The 17,674-nt window shown below is 52.1% G+C and overlaps 2 protein-coding genes across 6 annotated transcripts in view; both read right to left on the reverse strand.

Annotated features, from left to right (window-relative positions):
• CRADD (CARD and death domain containing adaptor protein) overlaps positions 1-4,474 on the reverse strand; it is a 75,925-nt gene extending 71,451 nt beyond the window's left edge. Inside the window, exons 1-3 of one of the 4 annotated variants that reach the window (XM_083821592.1) lie at positions 4,321-4,441; positions 1,102-1,180; positions 676-981 (exon numbers count right to left, since the gene is read on the reverse strand). In XM_083821592.1, the coding sequence (XP_083677718.1) occupies positions 676-973 (298 nt within the window). In that variant the 5' untranslated portion in view covers positions 974-981; positions 1,102-1,180; positions 4,321-4,441. Of the gene's footprint in view, positions 1-675; positions 982-1,101; positions 1,181-1,520; positions 1,537-4,320 lie in introns of those variants that run through there. The other 3 variants (XM_083821591.1, XM_083821590.1, XM_083821593.1) reach the window with 3 other exon arrangements.
• Positions 4,475-13,837: 9,363 nt separating this feature from the next.
• SOCS2 (suppressor of cytokine signaling 2) lies at positions 13,838-17,471 on the reverse strand (the record flags this gene model as incomplete). 2 transcript variants are annotated; one of them, XM_083821581.1, is made up of 3 exons in its annotated part: positions 16,893-17,017; positions 15,878-16,136; positions 13,838-15,319 (listed from the first exon to the last, which is right to left on the reverse strand). In XM_083821581.1, exons 2-3 carry the CDS (start codon positions 16,029-16,031, stop codon positions 14,871-14,873), a joined length of 603 nt encoding a protein of 200 aa, XP_083677707.1. In that variant the 5' UTR covers positions 16,032-16,136; positions 16,893-17,017. The 2 variants fall into 2 exon arrangements, with proteins under 2 accessions (XP_083677707.1, XP_083677706.1); XM_083821580.1 differs by lacking the exon at positions 15,878-16,136 and having other exon boundaries at positions 14,871-15,319; positions 16,893-17,471.
• Between the last annotated feature and the right edge of the window lie 203 nt (positions 17,472-17,674).

Here is a 17,674-nt window from a genome sequence, read left to right on the forward strand (position 1 = left end):
TTTGGAATCAAATCCAGGAAACTCGTTTTAGAACTACATTTAAATTTCAGAAAAACAGGGATTCGACTAAATAAGATTTTAAAACATCCACTAGGTTAACTCCTAAACTTTTTGTAATACTAAGCAAGAGCTAGTAATTTTGGTGGTAATAATACTAGACATTTGCACTCCAATAAACACAATAAACCACATAATTCTAAATTAGTATATGCTACTAAATAAATTAAAACAGCATTAAAATCATAACAATGAAGTTAAGTAAATAAAAATTCTGTCAGTCCAGAAACAAAACACCATAAAACATATATAAAGCACACATTAATCAGGTATGGATGGTGAAGAGACCGCTGTTCAGCTAGTGAAAATTACTTTTTATAGCCCATTCCCTTTGTAGTAATGGAGCGTGGGTCCTCCTACATCTCAAACTCTCCAAAGGCAGCTGTAGAAGAGCTGCTGTCTCCCCACATCCAGAAACTCAGGCTTGCTTACACCCCAAACTTTGCAACGCTTCCTGGCATCTGGCTGGTTCCAGGAAATTCAGGCTGTGCGCCGTGGTGCTATCACGCTCCGTATCTATACGATGCATGACTTGAAATTACCGGTATGTTCAATACTTTCAAAACCACAGCTCGAGAATAAGCTTGGAAACACCAGCAACAACAATCCTGGCCTTACCTGCAGGATCTTGTACTGTCATTTCCTTACGCTTCGCCTTCAACTTGTCTTTGACCCACGGGAACTCCTGTAAGGACTCCAAGAATGCATCAAAAGCTTTGGGTCCTCTAGTAGGGAGAATATCAAGGAGCATCATGGTTTTCCTTTGACTTGTGGTTTGGGATTTTATCTCTTGAACGTGACTGTCTGTGAGAATCCCTTCTTGGTAGAGATACTGAATAACCAGTCCATCCACCAGCACCTCTGTACAGAGCTCCAGGCGCAGGGAGCGTAAAAGCTGCTTGTCTCTGGCATCCATTTGGCAACCTAGAGCATGAGTAAAGGGGAAAGCATGGAGATTAAAATACTTCAACCCTCAACATCCAGAAGTGATGTCCGATACCCAATAACCTTTAGAAAAAAAATGCCAGACTCAGAATCACCAACCTGGGAAGACTGCTCATGGTCCCCACCATCTTCTCTCTGCTCAGATTACGCTGTCTGACAAGCTAAAACGCAGCCATTTCTGGGAAACATTAGACAGGAAGAGAAGCTTTGGCACTGTGAAGACCAGTGCTTGGCTGGAATAAAAACCTTGCCAAAACACCCCACTCGCTAACTGGTCAAGGTCCACACCAAAGCAGCTGGAACGTTTGCCAGTCCAAAAAAGACTGTATCCCCAGAAAGTTAGAGAGATGTCACACGACCTGTCCCCAGTGTCTGAGACGTGGCGGCTGCTCTTTTCCTGCAGCAGTGCAAAAGCAGCAGCAGGACTGCGAGGCGCAGCGCAGCCAGCCGGCAGCAGAGCCAGCAGGTAGCTCTGGCCTGCGCAATACATTTTAACTGTAGCCAGGGTGGAAACGTACCTCATGCACCAGGTTGCCCTCTCCCCTCACTCATCCTGGAAGGCTGTTCTAGAAATCGACAGATCTGATGATGAGAAATCGTCCCCAAATTTCCATCTTAAATTTATTCACCTTCTATTTATAGGCGTTTTTGCTGCCAATACTGTTCCTTAGCTTAGACAGCTCCTCTCCCTCGCTGGTATTTGCCCTTCTAATGTGTTTATAGGAAGCAGTCGGGTGCCGTCTGCCAGCTTCCATTTCACTTGACTAACACTCTGACTAGACAAAAGCTGGAAAAGATGCATTTTATAGCCACTCTGCAGAAGACGAATCAAGGTCCAGAGAGACCAAGCAGCTCATCCAAGATCACATCAGGACTCAGTGCCAGAGCTAGGAACTGAATCAAGATGTCTAGTCTAGTTCTTAATGACAAACATATCCCCAGGACCATTAATGGCACTTGAAAAGGAAAATTACTTAGTAATACAATTAAATACTTTCTCATGACTAAATCAAGAAGTCAAAAAAAATGTAGCAGGTGTTGAATGTGATTACTAAGAGAATTTCTGGTGATTCAGCTAGAAGCTGCTGTACTAACAGCCTGACCTTGCAGGAACTGCACTTCATTCAGCTTAAGGACACAGGGAGAGATCAGGGTTATCAAAGCTTTTGTAAGAGACCTAAAGTCTTTATATTGTCAGAGATGCTTACTGACTCCCAAGACAAAAAAAAATAATATGTACTAGAATTAAAAAAAAAAACACCTTGTAATCAAGTACCATTAATAGTTCTCTTAGTTAAAAGCATACTAATAATTTGAGAGCTCTTGTAACTTCATTTCATTGTTTGCAGGTAGTTATGCCTGGCCTACTACATGACCTAAATTATTTTTGCTAACTTTTGTAATGGGTTCCATAATTTAGAACAGTACGTATGACTGTGCAGAAAGGTAATAGTTGCCTCTGATGACAAAAGTTATTTTTGTATAATTAGATCTTATTATATTAAACATTAGTATTTCATTTTATATAAATGAAAATATATATGAAATATATAAATGAAAAAGAAAATGAAAGACAAGCCTACACGGCCTGACTGTTGAAATTTAGGGCAGGTAATCAACAGAACATATAGGCAAATAAATGGCATTCTGGACAGAATGCAGGAGCCTATGGCCAAAAGAAAGAGACTCGAAAACCCCATCTGTGGCTCCCCCTGATAAAGGCACTTTCTGAAAATGCTTTCCCTGAGTGCTGAAAGCAGTGCTGGATGGCAGCTTCCCAGGAGGTTACCCAGTACGTGTCTCTGTGCTGATCTGAATTTTGAGGTGCTCACCTTCTGTCTGGGGTCATCTCGGAATTGAACAGCAGCTCTCCTGGCACATGTCCTTTAAAAGGCCTAGCTTGCTAGGCATAGCTCAAACATCAAACTCTGACACGGAGTGAGACGACAGTGAAAGCAAGGTAAAAAAAGAGAACTGGGTATCTCGTCTGATGTTAGGATGCTCATTTTGGATGGGTGAAACTCAAGATTCTGGTCTCTAACATGAGCTACTTCTGGAAGCACTCACCAGACTACAGCAAAATAACCAAAAAATAAATAAATCACAAAGCAGATCCCTGCAATTTCTCCCTTCCAGAATTCCCTGTCTGCCTGCAAGCTCACCAAAGTGTTTGCAGAGTTCAAGCCAGGCACCCAGCCACAGCTCAGACGGCATTACCTAAACCCAGGCAGAAAACTCTTTCCAACGCTATGTAACCCTTCTGCTTCACCCTCGGCATGGGTCATCCAAAGTCCCAGCCCAAGAGCCTCACCCACGCACTGAGCGAGGAAAAACGAGGTCTCTGGCCACTACGTAACACAAGACCAGCTCCCCTTCCTCGTGGCCAAAGTGGCCAACCCTTCTCAAACATAAGCCTTTTCACACCGTCTCAGTTCGCACCTTCACGCGCCGGGAAATGCCTACTGAGTTTTGAAAGTGAAATGGAAATTTCTGCTGAAAAAGGCATTTGGCCCACGGGCTTCAGAGCGAGCCCAGCCCAGGTTTTAAAGCCTGTGGGGCTGCTTCACGCCAAGGCCACTGGCCCAGCAAACCTTCCAGGATGCGGCTTTTTTGATATTTAGGGTCTTTTTAAAGATTAAGTGTTTCTTTATGTGTGTTTACCATGAGGAGGAAGTGTCTGATTCAGGAACTGGAGAGCCAGATAGGGAAACGTTATCGGGATTTTGGTGCACGTAAGCGTAGGGCCAGAGTTTAATGCGAAAGGGAAAGGGCTCCAACTAACATCAATCACAGGCTGTATCTAGAGGTCCAAAGTAAGCTCTCGGGTAAATTTCCTCTAGAGATAGCGGTGCTGGAGGGAACACGAACAGATGAGAGCCCGGTTTAACCAGAAGATGACATTGCTCAAACCTTCCCTGGACACTTCTATGGACCGTGGAGCCCTAGGGTTTTTCGTAGGGCCAAATTTTAACAAGCACACCTGTAAGGTATGCGGAACGAGCACAGCCCTCGCCTTTCCCCCGCACCCACACGCACACCCCGGGGTATTCCGGGACCTGCCGCTGCACGGGGTGCCCGTGCAGGGGGCAACCCAGCCCGCAGGCTGCCCCCCCCTCCCCGCCCGACCCCCGGCGGCCCCCCCCGGCCCCAGCAGCGCCGTGCTGCCGGTGCCTCCCCGCCGGCTGCCATTCGCCGCCCGCCAGGGCAGGGCCACGGCCCGGCCCGGCCCCGCGGCGGAGCAGAAGGAGCGAGGCCCCCGGGGCGGCGGGCGCCGGGCGGGAGGGAGCCTGCTGCCCCCTGCCCCCGCCCCGTACTTACGGGAGGGAAGCGGGGAGCTACCGGCGGCGCCCCCGCCGGGCCCGCTCGGCCGCCACCATCTTTGGTGAGGGCTCCGCCGGAAGCCGCCGCCGCCGCCTCCCTCGCCGCGGGCCGGCCGGGGAAGGGCGGGGGGGCGCCGCCGCCGCCATGTCGGTTGTGGGCAGCGCGGCGGGAGGGCGGGAGGCGCGGCGGGGAGCCCGGCCCCGGGGGCGGCCGGCGGCTGGAGGGGGTCGGAGGCACCGCAGGCACCGCGCCTCGGGCGGCAGCGCCGCCTGCTCCGGCGGGACGGGACGGGACGGGACGGGACGGGACGGGAGACGGGGGCTCAGGGCCCCGGCTCCTCCCGCGGGAGCCCGGCCGGCGGCCGCCGGGGCGTTGGCAGCGCAGCGGGGGATCCGTGGGGAGTAAGGTGGCAGCGGGGCGGAGGCAGGCTGCCTTTGGCACCGTGTGGAGGTGTGTGCGTGCTCGTTTTGTGGCCGTGTGTGTGTGTGTGTGGCGGTTTTGGGGCCGGGGACTGCTGGCGTGGCGGTGTCAGAGCGGTGCCTTGGGTTTCTTGGCCAGCGCCTCTACCTAGGGCTGCTTCCAGGTAATAAACTTCGTGCGAGGGCTTCGGGTGGCTTTTAAATAGTTGATAGATTGTATTTTATTCGAAAATTGATGGATTATATCATTGAATATTTGCTAGGTTATATCTCATTAAGTAATTAATGGATTGCATCTTATCCAATAATGGATGTATTACATCTTATTCAATAGCTGATGGATTATATCTTACTCCAATACATCCGTTAACCAAGGTAAATGCTTTTGTCTCGGGCACACGTTAATCTTCTAGGAAGACCAGCTTTAGATCCGTCTGTGTGCTGTGTCCTGAAAGCATGCCGGGAGCAGGCAGCACGCCGTCGGCAGTAACTAACCTTGCTGTTGTAGCCAAAGTGCAGCGTTTAAATTTTCATGTCATGGGTGGTTTGTAATAGTGGCTGCGAGAAAATACATTTGTAAATGATCCGAGCTGACACCAGGGAGCAGAGAACACCGCAGTCAATCTGTAAGATCATCCCTCAGCGCAGAGCTGCATCACTACAGATAGTTTGCTTTCTTAACTTATTGCCTCTCTGACTGCCAAGGTTTGGCTTTCTTTTCCCAATTCCAGTCACCATCTAAGGAACTGTGTTATCTCTAGACTTGCAGTGACCAAACTTGGAGACTTGAGATGTCACCTGGCAGCTGCACTTAATTGCAGATACCGCACCTACGTTTTAAACCAGAAAATGAATGCAAGCAGTTACATCACTTGCATTTACTCCGTCTTTTTGCCAGATGAGGCAGCTACGATTATTTATTTTATACTGTCCAAGAATATCTTAGAAAGTTAGCAAAACATAGGGATATGCATGGAGCAACTCCGGTTCCCACTCACATAAATAGGGGCAGCCTCATTGTCTTTAGTACAGCCAGCATTAGTCACGTCTTTGCTTGCAGTCTAAACATGCAAAGAAGGAAAGTGGTGAAAGGAAACAGATAAGCCTCGGAAGGAAGAGGATAAGAGCAGAGGTCCAAGTCTCATTAAAGGGAAAATCTGGTGTTTCCTTTTCCTTCCACTGGTTTGTAAGTGGTGGAAACTATAAATGCGCTATCAGTGGTTCAGGTTGATCAAGGGATACAAGCCAGGTGTTGATTATGCAGTGTGCTTACACTGCTGCTACAGAACAAGGATGCACACAGGTAAATACCTCAAGTCCGAGGAGACAAGCTCTTACACTTTTCATTTCAGTTCTGCTTGGGTTCAGCTCTGTCCACAGTTCTTCCAGGTTTGGTCCAAGTTCAACAAAACTTCAAAAGAATGGTTCAGTTCCATTCCAGTTTTAGGGGAAAAAGTACTTGAGCCAGGTTGGGTTCGGCTCAGTTCCCCGCTATCTCTGCTCAGATCTGAACACTAAACTTGGCTAAACATGCAGACTACAGAAGTATTTCCTAGCCTGTGTAGATCAATGGGCCACTGTCAGTCCTGCACATCAGTATCATCAGACTTTGGACCTAAAACCTTGTTCACTGTGGTTCTGCATACGGTGGAATCAGCAGTGGGCTTCAGACCATGCTTCTGTGGACTGCTGAATTCAGCATAGTGAGTCCAAACCTGTGGGAGCCAGGCTAAGCGGCGTCTCTTCTGACAACGCTGTTCTCTTTTACACGTGTGTTATTCCAGATTAGAATGCCGCATTTTTAAATAAATATACCACACACTTTTTAAAAGCTCACTTAGTAATCCAAAATCTTTTTAGAAACTCGGTACAAGTATAATAAGCTTATTTAAAAAAAAAAAAAAAAGGAAAAAAAAAAGCATTTGAGAGGATCCTCTATGCTAATTAGAGTTAAGCTCCATCCCTGCATGTATGCATTTTCTTTGTTTTCTGCATACTAATTTGTTTCTGCTGATAACGAGAGCCAAATTGTGTTTTTAAAACTTGTGCAACCAGATTTAATCTATTAGGACTATGCTGTTTCCAATTGTCTGTAGGACAGCGTTCCAACTTTATGGACAAAAGAAAAGAAATATGAGCCTCTAGATTTGTTTATTAAAAACACATCTAATTGGCTAAATCTCTCACAAAACCTCTGAAATGAAGATGGAAAAAAGAAACATATATTATATGGCTGACTGTCATCTTTAGAAAGATGAGCACAGAGAACATTTCTGACTGTGATGTATCTCAAAAGCACTGTTAAAATAGGAGCCAGGGCGGCCCAAGCTCTGCAGGCTGAGGGGCAGAAGACGGTCCTGCAAGGCACTGCCGCCCACCACCTGCACAGGTGGCGCTCCCTGCCCTTCCTCCCCATCCTCTTCCTCACCCTCACGCCGCTGCACGCCCCTTTGCAAGCGTGGCCCTCCTGAACGCCAGCATCTCGGCGTCCTGCGCCAGCCACCGAAGGCCAGGTTGGTTCCCGGGGCGGCTCTGAGGGCAGCGGCAGCGCCTCACCTCCCTGCCGGCACCTGCGGCTCCACCAGCGGCTCCTCGCTCCTGCGAGAGGGTGCCAGGCTGGACCGACACCTCTTCCTAAGTTCCCCCTCATTGAAATGGTAAAGGCTTCGAATTAATGCGCTTCAAAGAGAGCACTGGGTATGAAACGGAGGTGACGCGTCACGAACGTCCTTAAAAGCGTTGTTTTATTAAAAGGCATGTCCAGCATGGAGGTAAAATATAGCACAGAAAGTTTCAAAACATTAAACCACTGGGGTCCGAAGTGACTATGTAGTGCCCATACATGTAAATGTATGTAGCACATACATTTACACTCGTTTCAATAAGAAAAAGAAGTGTTTGTTAGCAGTACTGCAGTAACAACTCCTAGTGCTGCTTGGTGCTAATAATCCCTGGCCAAAAACTGCACGTAGGGTAGCTCTGAGAAAAGAGGCAGGCATCAAATGTGAAACTGGCATATTCATTCCAGAGAAAAGGAGCCTCTGCAGTGAATTGAAATAAAAAACCTGCGATGCATGTTTGCAAAATGTGACTCAATATTTCTCCTGCAAGGAATTCTCAGTCCATTTTCTTGAAGCATATGAATTAATGTAGTTCTCTGTTTGTTTTTGAAGTTTAATTTAAAGATGCTTTCAGGAGACAGTTGGAAATACCGAAAGCCTCTAAGTAGTCCAGACTTCTGAAACTTTTTTTTTCCTTTTATGTAAAGCAAGCATTTTACTTATGGGAGAACAAAGAAATTAACAAATTATTCTGAAAATTAAATACTGACAAATAAGTAAACGGAGTTAAGATTCAAGCCTGAAACCCTATCACAAAATGAACTTCTTTTGTTTGCAAATTACAGCATATGAAATGAGTGTCTAGCATTTCAGATAAAGCCAGGGAGATTCATTTTATTTGAGAGGAGACTAACTACCGATTTTTGTCATCCACTGCTTCTTTCCCAGGCTTTGAGCTGGACAAACCCACATAGAGCACATCTATTTTTAAAGGCTCATACTTTCAGGTTAAGCGTTCGACGAGCTAGTAGTGATTCATGGAAAGTTTTTGCAGGTAGCCTATCCAAGGATTTGCCGCTGCTTATACTTCTTCCATATGTCCTGTTTTCAAACAAAAAATACCCTTCGATTAACAGTCCTCGTACTCGATTTTCTTCCCTTTCAAAACGAAACCTGTGGCGTTCGTGCTTACAGGGGGCTGGCTCGGCAGCCTGAAGTGGGCACTGCATCTTCCATCGGGGGGCTTAAAGGAAACAGATGAGTTTCCAGACTGCAGTTATCTTCTCGCACTCGGTTTCAGCCTGCAGTACTTCAGCTCCCAGAGGAGCTGTGATGCCACTTCCACCGCCGTGGAGGCAGACAAGAAGCTGCCTTCCCTGACTTACTCTCTTCTCCCTGCTGAGCAAGGCAGCCACTCGGAGATATCGCCATCGTTGTGGCTTAAATGCTGTCAGTGGTAATTGAGAGGCAAGCAACTCCTCGCCCCACGCTGAAAAACTACGAAATGTTAAGCTCGCCTCCCGCTTTATAGATATGGGAACTGCAGCTAGTACAGGCTCAGTCACACTTAATGTTGTTCTTCTGAAAAGCAAGCGAGGCAGCTAAAATTTCCATAAACACTAGCAGCTGATCCCCAACTTCCCCTGCCTTGCAGACTGTCAACAAGCAATGCTCTAGGTGAGAAAAAAGAGAGAAAAAAGCAAGTGCCTGGCGTGGGGTTGAGGTGCCCAGAGGAACCCCTCCAGGCTGGGCATTCCCACTGAGACAGACTGTGGGTGCAAAGCTGCAGCTGGACAGATCCTGTCTGGGGGCTGCAACCTGAAGAGGTACAATTAACTTCTAACAAAGCATTTTGAAAAGCAGGTTTACAGCTTTCAAATGTCCACCCCGCAGCTGTTTCTGTTACAATTCTTGTTACCAACCCTGATCTAGAGTCTGAGAAATAATAACTTCAGTAAAGTAGAAAGAAGAATTTGCACTGGGCTTTCAATCTTTCCCACGTTTAACGTACCTCTGCATTTACCGTTTGTTAACTGACAGTGCACCAAACTACAGTCCTCAGCTACAAAACACCAATTATGTAACAACCGGTCTGAAAACAAAAGGTTTGACTTGCATAAACCCTGCCTGCCGATGAAAAAGAAATTAAGGCAGGCACATTGAATTTGGGGATTTTATTAATGTATTTTGTTCTGTGCAGCAAGCAGCACTGAACTTTTCCTGAGTATTTCCTACTGGAACTCTTTTCAAGTAACTGCCAGCTTCTTTCTTATGCTAATTTAAGGAGCTTTTGCTCCTGCAGTTTTTTTTCCTCCTTTGTGTCACAGAAAGTAATGATATTATTTTGGTATTTCAGTTCCTGGAGAGCTAGTGGCTCCAACTCTGGGGAAAAAGCAACACCAACAACGACTAATAATAAAATAAAATAAAATAATAATAAAAAGGTGCAATCCTTTTTTTTCAGTAGGATTTAAGCAGAATAAAAGCCACAGTTTATCAAGGAGATTAAACACAGCAATTCCTGTGCTGTGTTTTTACATTCCCATAGACTTTCTCAGAGGAACTGGCTACTTCGAGCCCCTAAAGATAACCTGATAAATAAACACAGTTAATCCCTCATCCCCTTGGCAACCCTGGGACCAGGACAGACTGGTTTTGCTATAAGCCTATTTTTTTCCCCCCTGAAGTTGAGCTATCTAGCCAGACTTTCTTTGGACGTGCTTTACAGTCGTGTGCTGACACTTGCCTCCCCTCCCTCGGCTTCTGAGCTCTACCAGAGCGCCATAGCCCTGTCTGCACCCCTGTGGCTTAGCTCCTCGCACACATCTCCTGCCAAGTGCCACCTCTCGCGGGAGCTGTCCCTCCTGCCCTCTGTCCCCGCTGTGAGAGCAGGGTCCCCCACGTGCTGTGCCCTTCCCCGTTGCCCGCAGCGTGCCCCCCGTCAGACGTGGAGGCGATGCTGGCCGGCAGCGTCCGGCCCCGCCGCCCTTCGCAGCCCCGTAGCAGCGGCGCTGCCTTCCAGTGTCTTTGGCTGATCTTCAGCCCATTGTGGAAACGAGCCCGTTTGAGCAATACCGTGGCAAACTGCCATGGTGTTGTAAAGTGAGCTCGGGTCTGGGTGATCTGAAGTTATGTGTCAGAGGAACGCTGTTTCCAGGCATTTCCAGCCGTGCGAAGGGCTTAGCAGCATACTGGGACCTGCTGAGGTTAGCACTGAGGAAGAGGAGGTTTCCGGGAGATACCCCAGTAGCTTGTCATCCCCACCACCTTTTGCATACAGACCCTCTTAAGTAACTGCTAGCTATTCTGGAAATTGTATGCTTTATCTACTAAACCTTTCCTTTATTTCTGCAGTTTTCATTTTTTTAACCCCTCCTCTGACAGAGAAGTTTCTTACAACTACTGAAAACCAGCAATAGACATTTTAGCATCCCTCAAGCCATTATTTCCTCCAGCAGTCACTTTGATACCCAGATTTATTTTAGTGATAGCAAAGTCAGCAGAGGTTTTGTTTTGCTTTACTTCAAATGACTGGTAGACCCACGTCTGAAAGTCTCTCTTCTCATTCCCATCATGTGCTTCGGACAAAGAAAAATCCTAAGCTTATATCCAAAGGAAAAGTCCGGAGGAATTTTATGAGGAATACAAGAAAAAGCTCTTGAATAGAAAATGTGAGTAAATGGAGCTTTTGAATTACATGTGACAGGGTCATTCCCCCACGGGAACACTTTTCTAAGACATGAGAGGTAACTAAGAAATAGGAATTCATGCAACCACACAACACTGTCCTTCCTATTGTAATGAGATTCTGTTTCTTAAGGTGATGAAATTTAGTGAGACTCTCAAATCTCAGAGCCCCGCAGTTTTCCGTGAGGACTAAGTTCCAGACTGTTCTAGGATTTAACAATAAACAACCCCCACCCCATATTCCTGTGAACCATTTTCTTTCTCGCTTAGATATTGTTTATCTAGAATGTGGTTACATAAATTATAATTAGGACAATACTGAGGAGATCAGATTAAAATAAAATTACTTCTAATGCGATGGGTGCAGCTGCTTGGTTGCATTCCCACTCTACCCACCCATCTTGTGCTTGAACCATTTTCTGTCCCTGGTGGTAATACCAGTGCCAGGGAAATGCCCAGACAGCTAAAATGGAACCACAGATCACATTTCTGCTAGGTTTAGTGCTCGGCTAAATCCAGCCACAAACTGCATTTTCATCATCCATCTTGGGGAAAAAATAAAAATAAAAATTAATCATCCACTTTTATGATTGTGGGATTCTCAGCTTTTGTTTAATTTGAACAAAGATTTTTCAGAAACTAACATTCCAGACTTAGACTGGAAAATCTGAAAGCTCGAGACTTAAAAATGGAAAACTAAACCAACACATGGAGGAAAAAAAAAAAAAAAAAGATGTAAAAATTATTATAGTCCTTGTCATGATTTTTGGTTGACTCACAGGTGTTGAACCTGTGAGACTGACTTCACTGAACACTCCGTGCTAGCAATTCAGGGTGACATATATCAGTTAGAAGTCATTTTGGGAATCCGAAGAGCCCGCAATTTAAAAGCTAGTGCTGTGAGCAAGCCACAGCAACATCCATAAAGTCAAAAACAAATTAAAAAATAACAATTAAAAAAAAGCGCTGCACCTTTCTTTAAAATGTTTGGACCGCAAGATTGTGCCTGAAAATTCATGGGGTCTACATGCGAGATTTTTTCACCACTGCAATCTTAATCATGTGCTGTCCTTGCATTTCTTGTCCCAGAGCGTGTCATCCCTCCGTGCTGCGTTAGGGTGAAGCCGAGCCTGCAGCAAGCTACAGTAAAGCTCGGTTTTACGAGTGTGATGCATCAGCCCTGGGGCTGGCATCCTAATGAGGACAAGAGCTCTGCTTTCATACAAAGAGGACTAGTTCCCCCTCCAGTCTGTTCAAAATATTGTTCGTAGCTCCGAGCATATCCCGGCTGCAGACCCTACTTCTTCCTGACCGTACCGAACTCGAGGGACGCCGTACGCGGCGGGAGGCCGCCTGTCTCCTGGCTCGATGCCGCAGCCCGGGCACCCCTGCTGATTAGTACCACGCATTGCCCCCTCTCGCCCCGCTGTCTCCAGCCTGCGGTTCACCCACACGCACTTGGGGGCACCCCCGGAGCCACCCCGAGCAGCGCCGCATCCGCCCCGTGTCTGCCGGGGGCAGGCCTGGCCTCGGCCCACCCGCAGCAGCTGCGTGGCGAGCCCTGCGTCTGCCCCGCCGCCTCCGGCACCCGACGGGTGCCTCTTCTCCGGCTGCCTCGTCCAGCAGCGGTGGTCGTCACTTCCAACCCCTAGGCCGGGGGGGGCTGCTTGGGAAGGAGCTCGGCTCGCCACCACGGGTGGCTAACGGAGGTGACTTGTCCTGTACGGCAGCTACCTCATCGCCGGGTGAGGGCCGGACGAGAACTGTAGGAAAGCAGATTTGCCGAGTGACGTGCTCCCAGGAAGCCAGCTCCTTCCCTGCTCCGTCCGCAGGACACGCTGCTCAGCACCGCGGTGACACGGGCACGTCCGGCCAGGTGACAGCGACACGGCCCTGCGGCGCCAGGGCTCCGCTGGGGTGGGAAGCGGAGGGTGGAAGCCGTCCAACACGGCTGCATTTTGGCAGGGCGTGGGAAAAAAATTACGTAACAAAAGCTTTTGTTTTGTTTTTCAGGAGAAAACTGCCCCCAGCCCGACCCTACACTACTGCTCGCATGAAATTCGGGGAGAGAGAATGGCAGCCGAGAAGGGGGAGGGAGAAAAGCCACCTTTCCCAGAAGGGGAACAATGCTGGCATACCCAGTGTTTGCCGGGGGGGCCAGGGACCATCCCCTACACCTTGGCATCCTCCCTGTCTGAGCAGCTGTGCCACTCAGTTCTGCCTCTGCAGTTGGGACAGCCCAAGTGCACGATGCTGGAAACCCCAGTGCCACCAGGCATGGGCCAGTGCCCCAGGGTGGGAAGAGGGACACAGCACCTGGGTAGCACCACCGGGCGGCTAAGTCACCGGGAAGACAAGATCGGTTTATGTTGTTTCTATTTCAGCCTGGGCAGGGCTAGACTACAGCAAGTCTTGACAACCCTCCTTGTTCAAACACAAGTCTATTTGCTTTAATTAAGGTAAGCTAGGGAAAGAGTTAAAACTATGAAATTGTTGACTGAGAATGCATCTATGCCCTAGTTTCTCTCTGTACTGCTCTCATAGTACCCCCACCCTGGATATTTCTTCTATTAAATACTTTACATTTAGAGAGAGGAAGGGGTGCTGAGGGTCTCAGCCCCATCTTCCCATTTGGGGGACTGCTGTAACACACAAAACAATGTCCCACGCTAATATTAACCATGGGAGTTCAGCAGGCAGCCTCCAAACCACTAATCTGAGCATAAACCAGCTATACCTCCGAGCAGCCCCACAAGGGCAAAGCAGGGGTATTCACCCAGGTACGCTTATTGAAGTGGTGGTTGGGAAATGCTACAGGTTCTTAACGTCATTGTCTCCTGAATGGTACCACATCCATACGTACAACGATCGAGATAGGTGTGCAATCTGATTGCTTTTATTGAGTAATAGTCTGATAGCTACAATGGTGAATTAGAAGAAGAAGAAGAAAAAAAAAAAACACAAAAAACAGATCTCCTAAAAAAAAAAATCAATCCAGATTTCCCCATATTTTGGGAAAGAAGCTGAAGAAAACATTCTACACTGTAGAAGACAGCCGTAACTGCTGATATCCATGCTTTGACACTGGAACCGAGCGACTGCAGTTCTGCAGCGTGGAGTCCTAAAGCCTCAGCCAAAAGAGGCTTAGCACTAATAGCATGGATATATCACCACCGGGAAGATGTTAACATGTTAACAAAGATTCTGGGATACCAATCTGGTATAATCAGCGAATTACTGGGTTCCTATGAAAGATGTGGCATTTCTCCTTAATATCAGCTTTTAGAGAACTTTGAAAAACAATGTTTTAAAGTGATTGCTTTCAGTTCCCCTTTCCTTGCAGAAAAGCACAGAAATTAGAGTTCAATAAAAACTGAATGGATGATCGCTTTTTTGACTGGATTTGATTAGTTGCATAACTTTGGCAAGATTATCACAGTGTGATCCAGTTAAGCTCTCAGGATTATATGAACACCAGCACCAAATGAATCTCGGAATCAGACCACTGACAACTTCTGCGCTCTTGCACGTCTTTGACCACTTTTGTGGTCTCTCCCCGTCCCACCGCTCCAGTTAGCACTTTGCAGTTAGTGCAACTTTTATGCCATCGACAAAGCAACACGATCCGGAGGGGTTCCTGGCTTCTCGCCTCTCAAAAGGACAGCACGCCACCTTGCCGAACCCCCGAGGATGCAGGCTGGGATTATCCTACATAAAGTCTCCCTTTGTGGCATCTGAAATAAAAGTCTTTCCCCAGAACTGCCGCTGTTTTGATAGTGAATTCCATGCTGAGCCGTGCAACTGGTTACTCAGTTCTTTGGCTGATTTTAAGAATTGCATTTAAAAGTTACTCTACGATGGAGGCATTGAGAAAAGATAGCTATACCTGGTACCGGTACTCTTTCAAGTACTCTTTTAGTCTGGTTGGCAAGGGCAGCTCCCAGATCTGATTTGTGCACTTGTTTATCGTTATCCGGCAGCGGTGTTGCAGGGATGGAGCCGTCGTGTAGAGAGGCTTGTTCAAGTAAAGATGAACCGTCCCGTTCGAGGGCGTTTCGGTTCTGTCCTTGCACATAAGCACGTAGTACTCGATCAGATGCACCACGCTGTTGAACTGCTTCAGTCGGGACCTGACGCAGGTGATGGAGTCCAGCCGAAACTTGCCGTCCTGGTACTCGATGCGTAGGTTGGTCGGTCCCGCTGAGGTTTTTACCGAAATAGTCAGCAGGTACTCTGAATGCGAGCTGTCCCGAACCAAAAAAGTCCCTTCGGGGGCGTCCTGTAACCTCTCCTTGGCTTCAGCAACACTCATGCTGCCCCAGTACCATCCTGTCACGAGAGCACAGAAAGCAGAGTTTTACTTCTTGCCGGCTGCCTGCTCGTTCAAGAGCCGCCTGCTCTTTGCCTGAGGGAGCCGCAGCACCCGTTCCTTTCGCTGTTGCAGGCTGGGCTCCTGCAGGCGCGGTGCCTTTGTGCTCGCTCTCGGCAGCGATCCGCCTGACGGTGCCTCCCCCCCCCCCTCCCGGCTGGGCTCGGGGCGTGCGCCCCGCACCGGGACGGGCTTCTGGGCACGGAGGGGCGGCGAAGCCGCTTGTCCCGCTCCCGGCGGGGACGCGACGATGCCAGCCCCTTCCCCGCGGCCCCCTCTCCCGGCGGACGGAGCTCCGGGCACCGGGGGTGCCCCCGGCCCCGCTGCCCCCGCCGCCGCCCCGGCCTCCCCCTCCCGGCTCTCCGGGCGCCCGCCGGGGAGCGGCGCCGCCGCCGCTTTCGCTTCTCCCCCGGCACCGCGGGGCCGAGCCCCCTCCGCGCCGCGCCGCCCCGCTCTTCCTCCTCCTCCTCCTCCTCCTCCTCCTCCTCCTCTTCCTCCCCCGGGGCCGCCCCGCTTACCTGCGCGCCGCAGCTCCTCCATGGCCGCGGCCAGCCGCGCCGCCTCCCGGGGCTCCTCGGCGACGGGCGCGGCCGCCACCGCCGCCCCGGGGCGCCCCCAGCGCTCCCGGGGACCCCCGGCGCTCTCCAGGGGCTCGGCGGAGCGCAGGGTCATGGGGGGGCGCCGGGGGCGCCGGGCCGGGGGCGCCCGGGGGGCTCGGCCGCCGCGCTCAGCGCCGCGCAGGGGGCATGGCCCCGGCCCGGCCCCCGCCGCCGCCGCCTGCGAGCGGAGAGAGAGCGAGGTTAGCGGGGGCCCGGACCGCGGGGACCGCCCGGCACCCCCGGGGGGGGGGGGCCCGGCCCGAGGGACGTCTCCGCCGCCCCCCTCCCCGCCGCCGGGGTCTCGCCTCGGTGCCCGCCCGAAGGAGCCGCGCTCCGCGGCCCCGCACGCGCGGGGATGCGGTGGGGAGGGGGCGAGGGCTGCGGGACGCCCCCCGCTCCCCCCGCTCCGCCGCATCCCCGCGCAGGGACCAAAGCCCCGGCCCCGCGGGGCCACCAAGCCGGGCAGTGCCACCGGGGGGCGAGGAGGGGCCGGTCCCGCGCGGCGCGGGGGGCTCGCAGCCCCCTCGCCCTGCCTCCCGCCTACCTAGCGGGCGCACCGGCCGCCGGTCTTACGGCGGGGCTGCCGCCTCCCGTCCCCGCAAGTTCCCCGCGGCGCAGCTCGGCAACTTTTCCCGGTTAAACTTCGCCGGCTCCTGCCGCCGCCAGCCCCCGCCCGTGCCCGCCGCCCCCCGCCCCTCCCGCGGCGCCCCCTCGAAGCCGCCCCGGGGACCGGGCGCCGCCGCCTCGCAGGTGCGGCCGCGGCCGCCCCGGAGACCCCGGGGCAGCGGGACCGACCCCGGCCGGCCGGCCCCTTCCCCGTCCTCGGGGGAGCGCGGCGGGACCGCACGGGGCGCGGGGGTGCGGGGGGGGGGGGGGCGTCGGGGGAGGCGCGGCCCGGCGGCGGGGCTCCGGTGGCGCGGGGCACGGCACTCACCGGGGCTCGGCGGGACGGGACGGGGCTGCCGCTGCTGCTGCCGCTGCTGCTTCTGCTGCTGCTGCTGCTGCCGGTGCTGCCGGTGCTGCTGCCGGTGCCGCCGGTGCCCCCGGAGGCGGGGCGGTCGGGTCGCTGCGGCCGCCGGCGGCGTCAAGGGAGCGGCGGCATCGCGGTGCGGGCGCACGCAGACAGAAGGACGGGCGGACGGGCGGACGGGCGGCTGCCGCTGCGAGAGCAGCGGCAGGAGGAGGAGGAGGAGGAGGAAGGAGGAGGCAGCAGCAGGAGGAGGATGGTCCTTGTGGGGAAACAGCCCCCGCCCGCCCGCCCGCCCGCCCCCCTCCTCGCCGGGAGCGGGCAGGAGCGAGCGGTCCGTGCCGCCTTTGATTCGGAGGCGCGGGCATCCTCCCCCCGGCCGCCCCCCCGCCCGGGCAGGCTCCATACAAAGGCTGCTTTCCAGGAACTTTCCAGGAACCGCATCATGTGACGGCCCCGCTCCGCCGCCGCCGCACCGCTCCCGGGCCGCGCCACCGGAGCCGCGGCACCGCCCGCCAGCGCCCCGCGCCCCCCCCGACGGCCCCCGACGGCCGCCGCGCTCCCCCCGCGCCCGGCCTCCGGGGCACCGGGGCCGCCTCCCGACCCCCCCCCCACCCCCCCCCGCGACCCCACCGGGGGGGGCCGGGCCGGGCCGGGCCGCGGAGCCGCCGCAGGTCAGTGCCCGGGGGGGCGGAGGGAGGCGGGGGGGGGGGGGGGCGGCGGGGGGCACCCCGCAGCCGCCGGGCACC

Source organism: Anser anser (genome assembly GCF_964211835.1).
Source record: "Anser anser genome assembly, chromosome: 1".
Lineage (NCBI taxonomy): Eukaryota > Metazoa > Chordata > Aves > Anseriformes > Anatidae > Anser > Anser anser.